Here is a 15,762-nt window from a genome sequence, read left to right on the forward strand (position 1 = left end):
CATGATAAATTTCAACCTAGCATTCAGGCCATGTGCACACTGAGCATTTGGTGAATTTTTTACGTCAGTATTTGGAAGCCAAAACAAAATGCAAAAGTGGGTTATATTATACTTTTTCTCTGATTGTTCCACTCCTGGTTTTGGCTTAAAAATGTTTGCAAGAAGAATGTAACCAGCTCACCCATAAGCGGCTCTCAGCGTGCAGAAGCAGGGAAAACGTGTGCTCCACGTGGAGATCCAGGAACATGAGAAAAATTCCAGCTTCATAAAATCCAAAAGATTAGTACAACATTAAAAGCTTATTGCAAAAATCTATATTGTGATCTACAGAGCAAGGCGTTTCAAATGCGCACCAGCGTTATTTTCTTTAAAGCGTTGAAAAAGAGCACGAGAGCATTTGAAACGCATTGCCGTCTTTACTGACTTTGATGTGGGCTCGCACGCAGAGTCCACATCTTTCCCCACACATGATGATCCGTTCGCAGCTGTTAACCAGTTAGATCCCTCTGTCCATCTCTGACCGCAGGATTTAACTCGTGCCGGCCAGAAGCGAGTCATTCATCCCGCCTGTCAAGTGATTGCAGGGCGCTGATGAGTTGAGTAATGACAGCCGGGGGTCTGTTGATGAGTCCCGTACCTGTCATTACAATCCTGTGAACGCCGACTCATGGCCAGCGTTCATAGGATAGTAATTTCTGCTATACATAGCAGTGCTGAGTAAAAGTCTGGTCTATCAAAATATAAAATAAATTAATCCGAAAAAAAAAAATCCCAGAATTACGTTTTTGGTCGATGCAACATTGCGGTAAAATGCAGTAAGAGGCGATCAAAACATTGTATCTACCACAAAATGGTATCAATAAAAACATCAGCTCGGGGTGCATAAAATAGGCCATCACCCACCCCAGATCCCAAAAAAATGAAAATGCTACGGGTCTCGGAAAATGGCTACTTAAGCGAAACTTTTTTCACCACTTAAAAAAAAAAAAAAATCCTATATATAGTGCAAGAACGGAAAATCCAAAGTCATGAAGGGGTTACTGGAGAAAAAAATATTTATTTTTCATTATCAAAGCCCAATGTTATAAAATTCTGTGAAGCACCTTTAGTCTGAAAATTCTCAGTACACCCAAAGATGAATTCCATGAGGGGTATACTTTCCAAAATGGTGTCACATGTGCAGAGTTTCTTTAGTTTTGGCATCTGAAGGGCTCTCTAAATTTGAAATGGCATCCACAATCTAGTCCAGCAAAAATTGGGCTCCTTCCCTTCAGAGCCCTGCCATGTAACCAAACAGTAGTTTCCGACCACATGTGGGGTATTGGTATGCTCAGAAATTGCACAACAAATTGTGGGTCCATTATTACCCGTGAAAATGAGAAATCTGGGGCTAAACCAACATTTTCATGGAAAAAAATGTAATATTTCATTTTCACTGCCCAATATTTCAAATTTCTGTGAAGCACTTGTGGGTTCAAGATGCTCATTGCATCCCTCCTCCTTCCCTTCTGAGCCTTGCCATGTGCCCAAACAGTTCCAACGTGTGGTACTGGTGTAGTCCAAAGCCATTTTCCTCTTTTGCATTTGTGAAAATGAATTTTGCATTTTAGTAAAAAATAAACAACAAAAAAAAAATACAGTACAGACCAAAAGTTTGGACACACCTTCTCATTTAAAGATTTTTCTGTATTTTCATGACAATGAAAATTGTACAATTTTCATGACTATGAAAATTGTACATTCACACTGAATGCATCAAAACTATGAATTAACACATGTGGAATTATATACTTAACAAAAAAGTGTGAAACAACTGAAAATATGTCTTATATTCTATTTTCTTCAAAGTAGCCACCTTTTGCTTTGAAGACTGCTTTACACACTCTTGGCATTCTCTTGATGAGCTTCAAGAGGTAGTCACCGGAAATGGTCTTCCAACAATCTTGAAGGAGTTCCCAGAGATGCTTAGCACTTGTTGGCCCTTTTGCCTTCACTCTGCGGTCCAGCTCACCCCAAACCATCTCGATTGGGTTCAGGTCTGGTGACTGGAGGCCAGGTCATCTGGTGTAGCACCCCATCACTTTACTTCTTGGTCAAATAGCCCTTACACAGCCTGGAGGTGTGTTTGGGGTCATTGTCCTGTTGAAAAATAAATGATGGTCCAACTAAACGCAAACCGGATGGAATAGCATGCCGCTGCAAGATGCTGTGGTAGCCATGCTGGTTCAGTATGCCTTCAATTTTGAATAAATCCCCAACAGTGTCACCAGCAAAGCACCCCCACACCATCACACCTCCTCCTCCATGCTTCACGGTGGGAACCTTTTCTGCGTCGCGCAAAGACACGTTGGTTGGAACCAAAGATCTCAAATTTGGACTCATCAGACCAAAGCACAGATTTCCACAGGTCTAATGTCCATTCCTCGTGTTCTTTAGCCCAAACAAGTCTCTTCTGCTTGTTGCCTGTCCTTAGCAGTGGTTTCCTAGCAGCTATTTTACCATGAAGGCCTGCTGCACAGAGTCTCCTCTTAACAGTTGTTGTAGAGATGTGTCTACTGCTAGAACTCTGTGGCATTGACCTGGTCTCTAATCTGAGCTGCTGTTAACCTGAGATTTCTGAGGCTGGTGACACGGATAAACCTCCTCTGAAGCAGAGGTGACTCTTGGTCTTCCTTTCCTAGGGCGGTCCTCATGTGAGCCAGTTTCTTTGTAGAGCTTGATGGTTTTTGCAACTGCACTTGGGGACACTTTCAAAATTTGCCCAATTTTTCGGACTAACTGACCTTCATTTCTTGAAGTAATGATGGCCACTCGTTTTTCTTTACTTAGAATTTGTATTATGGCAAGAAAAAAGCAGCTAACAGTCTATTCAGTAGGACTATCAGCAGTGTATCCACCTGACTTCTGCACAACACAACTGATTGTCCCAACCCCATTGATAAGGCAAGAAATCCCACTTATTAAACCTGACAGGGCACATCTGTGAAGTGAAAACCATTTCCGGTGACTACCTCTTGAAGCTCAACAAGAGAATGCAAAGAGTGTGCAAAGCAGTCATCAAAGCAAAAGGTGGCTACTTTGAAGAACCAAGAATATAAGACATATTTTCAATTGTTTCACACTTTTTTGTTAAGTATATAATTCCACATGTGTTAATTCATAGTTTTCATGACTGTACAATTTTCAAATTCACACTGAAGGCATGAAAATACAGAAAAAGCTTTAAATAAGGTGTGTCCAAACTTTTGGTCTGTACTGTATATATTTTTCCCCCCATTCTTTCCTTACTCATTGCATTAATTTCTAGGATCCTGAAGGTTTAAACTTTGTGAATGCAGTTTTGAATTTTTTGGTTTCAGTTTTTAAAAAGGGGTCTTGTTCGTGGGTTTTCCAACATAGTCTCCTCAAAATCATGTCACTAAAAAAAAACAGGCTTTGTAAATTTCATTGGAAGAAAATTAAAAAGGTCTAACATCCTTGTAAAAGAATGATGTCATAAAGTAGACATATGGTAAATGTTTTTTTTATTAATTATTTTGTTGTATGATTGATTTAAGGCCATCAAATTTCAAAGTTAGAAAAATTCAATTTTTCTAACTATCATATTTTAGATATTTCATGAATTGTAATGCAAATTGTATGGACTTAAATTTACAACTATAAGTGCAATACATCATGAAAATCCAAACAAAATCTCTATCACCGGGATATGCAGGAAAAGCAGAGTTATTACCCCAAAGTATCAGGTCAGATTGAAAAAAAAATTGGCCTGATCAGAAAGGTGAAAAAAGTTTCAGCGGTAAGGAGTTATCGTTTGTGTCAAATCTGATTGACATGTCTTTAATTTCACCTCTTAAATTAAGATTGTATGGTTACATTAGTATATAAATGGCTACATGCGATACAGTATGTACACTAAAATTCAGAATCAAATCAAACTACAAATTTGCAATTTTAAATTAACAGATTAAAGGAAATCTATTAACAAGCGTATGCAATTTAATCTGAAAGCAGCATAATATAGGGAGAGAGACCCCAATTCCAGAGATATGTCACTTATAAAGATTTGTGCTGTATCACTGCCTGACTGGGTCTCTTGTACAGGTCGGTCAGGCCAATAAGTGTAACCCCCACCACTGATTGACAGCTTGCTGACAATGTACAGTGTACACAGGAAGATGCTAATCAGTGGTTTGGGTGAGGTTAAACAGAGCTCAGCCTTCTGATCACTGCTACATCTATAGCAGAGAAAACAGGGATTCCATCAAAACTGCACCAAGCAGTCCAGTAAGCGATACATTACTGGAATAAGGCTCTCTGCCTCTACATCATGCTGCTCTTGGATTACATAGAAAACATGCTGACATATTTCTATTAATATTGCATCAGTGTGTGTGACTGACATGAAAGATACTGTATGACTATATGCATATTATATATGCAAGTATCAAAGTGATCTGAAAGGAGCACACTGAAACTGACATTTCTAATGCAATGTCCAAGTAAGAGATGCAGAACAGAGATTCTAGGAACACCAAATAGAGGATCTTTGCGGCGTACACTAACAGCTCCGCTCTTACCCCAGATATAACAGTTTATCAATGTTGCCCAGTTTTTTTTTTTAAAACAAGAAAATGTGATTCGGTGTATGTCTGCTAGAGCATAAAGTAACAATAAACATTCCAGAAAGTAAGAGCAATATAACTATGCTCGGCCATAAGTCCTAGCTGTCATGGGGATACTGTAACAGAGGGGCCAGACGATCGCAGTGACTAGTTTTACGAACTCCTGCACTAATTAGAACTGCTTCACCATCTTATTAAACAGTGGAGGTTTTTTACTTGTTTGCAGTGCAAAGCTTAATCAGTTCAGTTGTTCTTCTGGAGCTCTCAATCCTGGATTGTTTCAGCTGTTCAGTGTTGGCCACTCCCCTCTGCTATATATGTTCGCCACTGGTATTTGGGAATTGCTAGTGATCGTTACTGCCTGGTTAGGAGTTGGAGGTGAAGTTCAGTGTTTGGAATAGGCGGTTGGAGAGTTGTGGAGATTTCTGCGTGGAGTTTGTGTGTTCATCCTCATCCTCTCCGATTTGATTTCACCTCCCTATACCTCCCCTCTGTTCCACTCTGTTTGGTGAGTGTATTTTGTATGATTGCAGTTTTCATTTATCCCGGTCTGTCTTCCCTTATCTGTCGGATGAGTGTTATCCTATACACTTCGGTCTCACACCTCCCTGGGTGGGGGAGGGAACAGTTAAGGGTTAAAGGGATATTCCCATCTCCAAGATCCTATCCCAATATGTAGTAAGTGTAATAATAATAAAAGCAAATATCTCCAATTAGAAATGTACTATAGTTTTTCTGATTCGCCATGTCTCTTTCCTCATGTGAAGGATCTTAGGTATCCTTGGGTACGACCACTAGCAACTAGCTGTCACTATATCAGTGGATGTAACCATGGATACCTAAGGTCGTACAATGCCTGCACATGAGGAAAGAGTCAGAAAAACTACACTACTCTTCTCATTGGACACATTTGCTATTATTATTATTATTACACAGACTACATATTGGGATAGGATCTTGGAGATGGGAAAATCCCTTTATAATAGCAGCATAGCAATGTACGTGACCCCGGCATCTCCACCTTCAGGAGAATTCGGGGGGAAGGGATAGACTAGGGCGCCCCTAATTTGAGTGATTGGGTAGTTGCCCAAAGTCCCTACGTGACACTAGCTCTGTATTCATCAGGTCCTTTTTGGGAAGTAACCCAAAACATAGAAGGTACATCAATTTTGAGTCCTTTCCTTAAAGGTTTAAAGGGGTTATCCACTACTTTTATATGACCTATTCATGGGATAATAAACTTGGAAATACAGCACTCCTGGAATTTTAGGTTCTCGCATAGGGTCTCACCCTGTGGATGCAACAATAAAACAATGCGGTACTCTAATTAGTGAGAGAGTGGTATTTAGACCTTTATCAGATACACTATAACACAATATAATACAGTGTACTAAGGTAATATAGGTATATTAAATACCATTATCTTTGCTAATTAAAGAGTGCCAGATCTTTTCAGTGTAGTTCTATCCTTGGGATAGGTCATGAATATCAGATCAGTGGGGAACGGACATACATCATTCAAAATTATCAAAGTGGCGCATGATGTTGGTTTGTTGGTTAATTTTTGTTGTATTTTTAACAGATTTTTCATTTTTCCATCATGTCAATATTAGAGTGAGTGTGCGAACTTTTAAACAATCAATTCACAAATCTGGCTTAATTTGTCTTTTCTTAGCTAACCACTTACCAATTGTAGCAAGACAGGCGTGAAATAGCAAGAAGTCTTGAAACAAAATTTCCAATTCTAAAAACAAGATAAATTTCCCCCATACTTTCTGTACTGTACAGGAAACCACATAGACTTAGGCAGTAATACACTTACTGTGACTTACTGTCTTCTACAGGAGAGACTTCTAGGCATGCTAGGATATGGTCAAATGTCATTGCGAAGGGAAGGGGAAGAGGTGAGCTGTGATCATTACCCATTGTGAATGGTGGATCCTGTGTTATCTACTGTATATAGAGGTGTTATCAACCCATTGTGCTAACCTTGCCGGTAATGAGAATGCGCTTACTGCTGAAAAGTCATCTGTGCAGAACAGGAAGCATGAGCCTAATAGTAGGCTTAGAGGCCAGTTTGTTCAGTTTTTTAAATATTTATGGAAAAAAGAAAAATCAACATTTCAACAGTACGTTCAACATAAAAATCTGATTTAAACAGAAAATAAATTTTCTGATTACATATTTCCTTTGAGACAGAATCTAAGGCATCACACGATCTGCTCACGCAGATACTTTTTATCAAAACAGGGCACTTAAGTCAAAGTTTTTATTTTTTTAATTAAAGATCAAAGCATTACATTTATATATAAAATAAACTCTTTGCCATTACATCATTGCAGTAGAATCTTCTCTATGGAACAGAACAACAGAATTACACAATAATGAGTATAATTTAGACATTGGACACAAAATGCCAAATCAGTCATGGAAGATATACAGTGTTTTTAACACAGCAGTAACAATAGGTTTTATAAGCCCTATTACCTACTGGACAGAGGTCTTCGTCTCCATTAGGCACAGAATATTATATAAGAAATCATGTAGTGCCTGTCCTGTTTGAGGATGATCTCCTCCATTGTGGAGTTCAGTACGACAAATAGCTGTCTCCAATATGTCTAGGTGGTTTGTGTCTGCTTACTGTATACAGCAGAACTTCCATGTCACTGCTATATTACCTTTGCATGCTTGAACTTATCTGCACAGACCTTTCCTATGGAAAGCAAATTGTTTTGAACGCATTGCAAAAATTACATTTAAGGAAATTTTTTTGGTTTAAAACACCTAAAGGATAAAACTTTGCAGTCATCTTTTTCATATCAAAATCCAGATATCTGCTTCGCAGCCCATCCCAAGTGTCTTCCAAATATGAGAATGGTCATCTGGTCTTATTTCTCAGTGCTTACTATGAAGCTGGATAGAAGACCTTTTTCTGCAGACACTGCATGAGCAATAGGGCCAGATTCATCAAAGCTTCTTAGGACAGAATTCTGATATCAGAGCTTCGAGAAGCTGCAAAATTTTGTAACAACTCAGAGTTGCACCAAAATTGTGTGTTTTGGTGTTTTCACACCAGTTTCTCCCAGCTCGGACAAAATGGGCAGAGCCATGGCGGGACAGGGGCATGATGCCACAGCTCGTCTAATTCATGACAATTAGTGATGAGTGCAAGTATCGCGGGTGCTAGAGTGACATGTTCGAGTCCCTGAGTCCGAATGTTTAGAAGCTGTTAGACAGGCAATCCCGCATGTTTTGTGCCTGTCTAGCATGTCACTCGACCACCCGCGATACCCGATCACCCTAGGCAAACTCTAGTAACGAGCACTTGCACTCATCACTAATGACGATCTGTGGCATTCCCAAACGCCAGAAATTCACTCCAGTACATGACTAGAGAGGTTTCTGGGGTGGCAGAAGAAGGCACACGCTCCAGATTCATGACGAGGCACGTAAGCCTGACTCCAGCACTCCCCCTCATCATGACTGGTGTGAACAATGACGGTCTTAATCGCCTAAAATATTTAAAATGGCACCTATTGAATATTTTATTTAATATTACTGATAGTAATGATTATATTACCGCAAAGTAACTGATTAAGATCTGTAATTAGCCAATTAAAGATAAAAAAACAAAACAAAAAGCACAACAGGTCCGGACAGCTACAAAAAAAAAAGTGAAAAACCACAGCATTAGGCTGGAGACAAGCTTATAGTTTTTGATACGGTTTTTACTGTACATTTCCTTTCCAATCCATTCCTGACTAACTCAAAAACCTGCATAAAAAAAATGGAGATGGGTTTTTTGGTAGTAGCCACTGGCCGGTGCTCTACTGAAGGTCTCATAGCATCATTTTGGATTTACTGGAGTTATAGGACTGTTTGCAAACCAAGCCTTACAGCCTCTGAACAATAAAAGTGGACCCATGTCGGTGTATAGGAGTCCATATCTACTATGTGTTTTTAGTTTATTGATCCCATGAGGTCTAGAATACTTGGATACACAGGGCTATCTATGTGGGTGTTATAATACATGTTCCACTTTTATCATTATGCGCAAGTAGCGTGTTAATTTACAGATTATAATCATTTATTCCAAGGTGGTTGGGAGTGTTACATTGCAGCGGGTGATTTGTGGGTGGATTTGATAAGCGCCAGTGGCGATTTTGATTTTATATGGCTTGTAAAATCAAGTAGCTTTTCAAATTTACCACTTACTAAAAATTCTCTCTGAGCTACAAAAAAAAGGAAGCATTTTTTTTTTTTTTTTTTTTAGTGTATAGCTATACAGGTTATTGGCTACAAAGCGGTCTCAGAGTGGCAGGTTACCTAGGGAAGGAGCACGTGACGCTTACAGGCTCTATGCTTCAGAGCTTGCTACTGCCACTCTGAAGTTGGCTGGATCACTGGATCTAGCCAAATCCATTCTCCCTGCTTGCAGTCCGGAAGAGCACATAGTAAACGTAGCAACCATATCAGAGCTTTCAATCTTCAGGGGCGCACTGCCCCCAGTAATCAAAAAACAATCAGGCAGAGAAGCACTGTGCTCCTGATGACTCATATGAGAAGCCCTTTAATGAAGAGAGACCTGGAATTCCAGTCTTCCCAGAGTAGTGATGTACCGTAATACTCTTTGTATTGTCTCTTTGCAGTAATAATATCCTAGGCAGCTGAGGAGAGCAGCATGATTATTCGTAGTTCTAAAAGGAACCAGTGTTTCCAATATATTTATATGTTGCTAATGTAGCATAAACATGTTCAGCAGTGCTGTATACAGTAGGTCATCACTGACATCAGTCCATGTGTCCTATAGGGCTCACATTTCCCCATAATCAAATTTAGTACATTTATGGACTCAGAATCTGCTTGATCTGGTAACATGGCTAGTAACAAGTGTAGACTCTATACCTTGACCCATATTGGGGCTGTTGCCAAGAATGAGGCCCCTTCTTGCGCCCTGTAGAATGAAGGAGTGCATGCACCGATACGTCACATCAAACGATATAGACGAAGGTGGTAATAATGTGAAGACCCCCTTACTTACTTGAAACAGACAAGACATACAAATCTGTAGAAACACACAATCTCTAAGGTGCTTTATGCTTACATATGATCTAATAGATATAATAAAATAAAAAGCTCTCTAACTTACATATATAGTATTCAAAATTACCACTGCTTCTATACAAGTTTATGGTTATCACCAATGTTGACAGACACTCAAATTGGAATACACAGAGACTTGTACCTTGAAATCCAATAGAAAGTTAATTTAAGAACACTTAAGGGAATTCGTATCATTGCAGCAAGACATTTTGTAACATCCAATAAAACCCAATGAGATTATTACTTGTAACAGGTCTGTAACAACAGCAAAGGCCTGTGTCCTAGCTAGAAAGCAGTATCATCTTTCCAATGGACTATGCGGAACATATAAATATCACAATATACTGAATCCCATCACCTGCAGGTTTACCCCCAACTTTTTTTTTAATCTCTATTTCAGATTTACTTTTTGACCTAAAACAGAATAATCTAGCCATGTTTGCTAGCACTTTTACCATCATAAATTCCTGAACACTTGTGTACTGGGAAACTTTGATGTTAAACTATTTTTCCACCATAAAACCCTTATGGCATAACAACTAGATTGGTTAGACCATTACTAATGGGTTTTTGGGTCGAACAGAGAGCTGGCAACAATCACTTTAAAGTCAAATGGAAACACAGCATTTCTTTATCTCCAATTTATGTTAATGGGTCATACATGACAACACAGCCTCCACAGAGCACACATTAGAATCTGATTTTTTTTTTAGATCTAGTTGCTTTGCTAGAAAAGTCTAAGGGATTTTAATTTTAACAGGGATTCAATCATCAGTTTACTAATTCTAAAATGTATGCATATTGTGGGACTGACTTTTTGAATTTTGGCCCTAACTAACATCAATGAACATTTTTGATTTATGTATGGAGAGAATGGCTTTAACACCAAATTGTCCTCCATCAATCTCTAATCATCTTAAGGTCTTCAATTTAAAGCGTTAAAAGGAACTTTCTGACTTTATTACAATGTGGAACTAAATACTTAAAGGGAACCTGTCAAACTCACCCCACCAACCATTAAAATTAATTTGTAGTCCTTTAAGCCAGTTGTTCAGTTGTTTCCTTTATGATCCACAAAGGGCTGCTTCAGCGGAGAAATTGTGTTTTGAAGTTCAGGTTGGAAGTGCATTGAGGCATGCTGATGCACTTACAGCTCCTTAGTCGGAATTATTTTTGGACAAGCAGCACCCTTCCCTGCCTGATTGAAAGGTCATTTGACAGGTCAGTGGCCAGTGTACCAGAGCAATCAGTCAAGGAAGGTGCCTCTAAGTCCTGGAATACAGCAGAGACTAAGGAGCTGTAAGTGCATAGTTACAGCCCCAATGCACTTTAAGACAACTTCAAAACACAAATTCTGCCAGAGGAAGCACTTTGTGGGACAAAGGGGTCAACTAGCTTATCTTTTAAAGGGCTATAGAGTCACATGGTTGTAGGTGAGTGGATGTTTCTGAAATGTTCAGAAACAAAGTGAACCTGACAGCAGATTTATGAATCGCATATAGGCTACATTATTGCATAACTCCATATGTGTATAGGGAGTGACTCCTCAGCCTAGTTACTGAGTACCAGGTAAAAGCTGTTGAGGACTTGCCTTTTGGATTAGCCATCTGAGACAAAGTCTCCGGCTAGCTTTTAAAAGTATGTTTTTTTCTAAAATGCCTCAGTGTTTCAGCATCGAACATACATGGCTGCAAAAACGTAGTGATTGTGATTTATGCTGCCTTTGGTTGGGGCAGCATGAATCTCACGTCAGCTTCGCTTTAATAGCATTAATTGCCTTCAAGACTTAAAACCAAGCTCCTCATAATATCATTTTCTTGTAAATATTCAATTTCTACATTTTTAAATCTTCTTTAGAATTCGGTGCCTACCAAAACCTTTATAAGAATAATGTTCCAGCTGCAATCGGATTACAGTACAGTGAAATTAAATGGCTTAAACCCTGTATAAATGCTTGCTGTTTGCAGGGTATGTGATGCACTTAATATGTGACCCCTTAGGTCTCAGAAGAGGAAATAAAATTTATGGAAGAAATACTACAAAATATCCCTTCCACAATGTTCTATATACAGGACATGTGGTGTGTACACCACTGTGTTGTAACCATAAGCCACTAACCACTTTCCATGGCTGCTAATCTGCTGCTGTCTGCATTCTCTAGCTACATACTATAAATTTCCATACATTGCTTTCTTCCATTAAATCTTCGAGAATGGTAGGCATGACATCTCACAAGTGTCAGCTCATGAGACAGTTATTTCATTATAAATCAACTACCTGAAAATCAAAAAGTGCTATCAGTTCCCTCACCCCACACCACTTACATATTGTGCACTATGGTGCTGCATGTAATACATTATATATAAACCCTAAACTTCAAAAACTGCATTACGTTAGCGACAAACAGCAAGCAGTCAGGTGCTATTCAATAGGTACCGGATTGGTCTTGCTGCTGGTTGTAGCTAATTTATGTCACATATATGTCAGGTTTGTGAGTTGCACCTCAGGTCGAGAGGTCCATCTAGAACCTGGGTGTGTAGAAAAGGTTGGCAGTCAGCAGACGTCTTATGAACTCCCTCAAGAGAAGCTCCCGCTCTCTAGTGGCTCCTTTCATGATGCCTCGGTTCTCTTGAGCTCTCCTAGACAGGTAAGGTAGAACTTCGTTGACAGGTCCATAGGGAACATATTTATATACAGGATAGCCTGCTTGTCCTGTCATAGAAATAGCAAGAGAAATTACTAATACATACACCAAAATCAGAAGGCTACATTTACACTGGAATTCTTCAGGAAGGAGATACTTCTAGCAATATCAGCTGCACATTTTTAATGTAATATTTTTTTTTGGAAACTGGAAATATAAATAAGCATGAAAGGGCAATAAAGAAAATGTAGAGTACTAGAAGAAAGGAGGTTTTATATGTTGACGTACCCGCTTAGTTTTTTAAGCAGAAGACGCCTCAGGAAAATGCCAGCAGTGATCTTCCTGAAACATACATCTTTTCTGAGGTTATTTTTTTTGTGGTAGATTTGCTGCGGCCTTTTTCCACCTTTCTTTAATTGTACACATGTATAAATAGTGAGAGAAGCTTGGAAGGCGCCAGAAAAATGGGCAGATAACTTTTAGCCATTTTATTGCTTTGGACAGCTGAAGGGGTTAAAAATAAGATCAAAGGGGGTGGAACATATTAACGGCAAGTGTGGATATGTTCATTCTTTTGTTTTCTTAGCGCTTTGTTAGGCGGGTTCCGGAGCAGACTCGCCTGAAAAAAAAAGTCATGTGCACATTCCCTTAACATCACAACCAAATTCTAACAGCATGGAGTATGTCCCAGCTAGGTGGTTGTAATTATTTGGATATATATATAAAAAGGTGCTGTAAATGTGTAAGGAATGGATTTATTAGACGTTGTAAAATATTCAGGTTTGAAAGGTCGTGTAAAAATTAAAAGGAAATTCAACGTTTGAGTGTTAAAGGGGTTGTCCAACTGTGCATTTTTTTTTTGCCACCCTAGACTAGAAGAACATCCGACAACACCCTCGTCTAGTCACCTGACCCACGCAGCCAAGTTCTGTTGGGGGCACAGACATGGCTCCCGAAGCCAGGGTAGACCTCCAGAGCAGCCTGCACTGGATCCACGAGGGTGACCAAAGGAAAGTAGGCTTACATTTGTTATATTAAAAAAAATTATACCTTTAAAAAAATAAAAAGTAAATAAACAATTAAAAGCATCAGAGAACCCCTTCAAGTTTAATGAAGGAAATCTATATTAATACTCACCAAGAGGAAAACTGATCTGGTCACACATGCCCAGCAACTGTCCAAAATATACTTTTTTCTCTTTAGGATAAATACCCAATTCATTCATTCTGATGGGAAAAAAAAAAAACACGAAAAAAACACCCAGATCAACCATTGGGAAATAAAGCATAATTCGGTCTTTCGTATTTCACATGAAATAAAAAAAAAAAAAAATGTTGCTGCTTTAATTAGACAATGCAATTACATCATTAAAACCTTCACATTAAAACTAGCACTTATTCCTTATTCTGAGGGCAGCCCTTTAATTACTCAATGTCTGGACTACTTTCTAAAAAATTAACAGCACGTTGCAGAGACCTATTTTCAGATTAATTCAGCATGAAGGTTACCATTGATGTTCTTAAAGCCATTGCCGTGATCTAGTGGACATACTGCATTTCTTCAGCATAGCAAAACAGAATTGGTTAATTTACAGTGATAAATTCACAGAAAGTAAAATACATTGATTTCAAACTTTAAAGGGCTTCTAGGATCACAGCATTAATGGTCTATCCCTAGTATATCAGATTGGTGGGCTTCAATCTCTCAGCACCCCTTTCGTTCAGTTGTTTGAAGAGAAAGTGGCGCTTAAGTGCTGTGGTTGGTTCATTGTTTGCAATGCCCTTTATATGAAATATGTAGGACGGAGTAGCTGGTACCTGCACAATAAGAAGCGGTTTAAAACCGTTAAGATTGTGAGTTCTTCAGCTGTGGTCTCTCTAAATATGCTATGTGCTCTGCGTGATTTTTAACATTTTTAGGATATAACGTGCTGGGTTTTCTATATTGAAATTAATGGGACAATGTCGCAATACCTAGAACAACTACTAGGTAGACAGCTTACATATGCAACAAAGAGGCCACAACCCCTGGGAGAGTGCCACATCCCCTTCAAACAGCTGAATAGAGGTGGTGGTGCAGAAAGTTGTGCCATAACATTCAGTGTTAAAGGAGTTTTCTGGAATCATAAAATTGATGGCTTATCCTTTAGGCATTTTTCTAGCTTTTGAAAAGAAAAAAAACAAACAAAACTTTGGTCCACCTGCATGTTCATTTACCTTCTGCTCTAAGGTTGACAAAGAAATGCTTCCCCACAGCAGTAATTATGGTGTGAATATCATGTATACTGAATCTTCATAGGCAATGATGACCACCATTCCTTTTCCCTGTACCCAGTTTGTGTAGTTGTGATCAACCATAATCTAATGAATGCCATGGTCTCTCTAAAGCTGGGGTCACACAGCCTTCGAGTCGAGAGAATCGGGCAGATTCTACTAATGTCACTCCGATCAAACTGTCAGAGGTTGATCCGAGTGTCACCTTAGTGTGATCCAATTCTCTCTCATGCGAAAAGGTGAGAAGAAAGAGAACTTAATTTCTCCATCTTATCCCTTCTGTGTCCGCAGTAATCAGACTGCACTCAGACTACATCTGAGTGCAGTCCAGTGTTTTACTTGTACCCATAGACTTGTATGGGTGGGTGTGATCTGATTATCAGATGCACTCGTAGCACGCTGGGATGGTCTTCTCATGCCGAATCGGTATGAGAAAATAATCGATGATCTGTACTGCTCCATAGTTTAACATTGGGCCGAGTGCTATTAGATAAAACATTGCATAGCACTTGGCCGTGTTATATGGCAGTGTGAGCGAGCTCCGAGAGAGGGAGTACTTTTGTACTTTTTATCTCTAAAAGCTCTAAACAATGCTTTGTTGAGAAATGATCACTTCAGACCAGCTCAGGATTTTCAATACCAGGAACACTCCTTTTAATAAAAAAGAAATCAATATAAAAAAACCTCCTGCATAAATAGACTTTATTATTACACTCTGTGCGCTGGCCTACCTAAATCAAGTACATTAGGCATTCACTGAAGAATAATTAAATCCACAGTGCACAGGATTTAGAGCTAGAGCGAGTAAAGACTAATAATTCTAGAGCCTTTGTGTTGTACCTGATGGATCAGAAATGACACATTAAGAAGAATTGTGGTTACTACATTTGTCCTACATGCTATGAGTAATGGGATTGTAAGTAGATTCTGTCAGAGCATGGAGATAATATTAGCATAAGTCAGAAGCAGTACCTTTTACATACATTTCCCAGTTCATGTGAATAGAGTTACTGATATAAGGTCATGAATGTTAGCTGAAGAAAAATGATTAGTTAGGTTTTTATTTTTTTATATAAATATAGTAAATAAACCCAAGAAAACAAAAAAAAAATCTTAG

General features: G+C 38.9%; 1 protein-coding gene across 1 annotated transcript in view; it reads right to left on the reverse strand.

The window, feature by feature from the left end:
- Positions 1-6,880: 6,880 nt before the first annotated feature.
- Positions 6,881-15,762, reverse strand: part of PRODH (proline dehydrogenase 1) — a 159,044-nt gene continuing 150,162 nt past the window's right edge. The window contains exons 13-14 of the mRNA XM_073673295.1: positions 13,510-13,598; positions 6,881-12,440 (exon numbers count right to left, since the gene is read on the reverse strand). Of these exons, the coding sequence (XP_073529396.1) occupies positions 12,250-12,440; positions 13,510-13,598 (280 nt within the window). The 3' untranslated portion in view covers positions 6,881-12,249. The remainder of the gene's footprint in view (positions 12,441-13,509; positions 13,599-15,762) is intronic.

This window comes from Phyllobates terribilis, unplaced genomic scaffold, assembly GCF_046119375.1.
Source record: "Phyllobates terribilis strain yellow unplaced genomic scaffold, ASM4611937v1 Scaffold_1__5_contigs__length_1240528914, whole genome shotgun sequence".
Taxonomy (NCBI): domain Eukaryota; kingdom Metazoa; phylum Chordata; class Amphibia; order Anura; family Dendrobatidae; genus Phyllobates; species Phyllobates terribilis.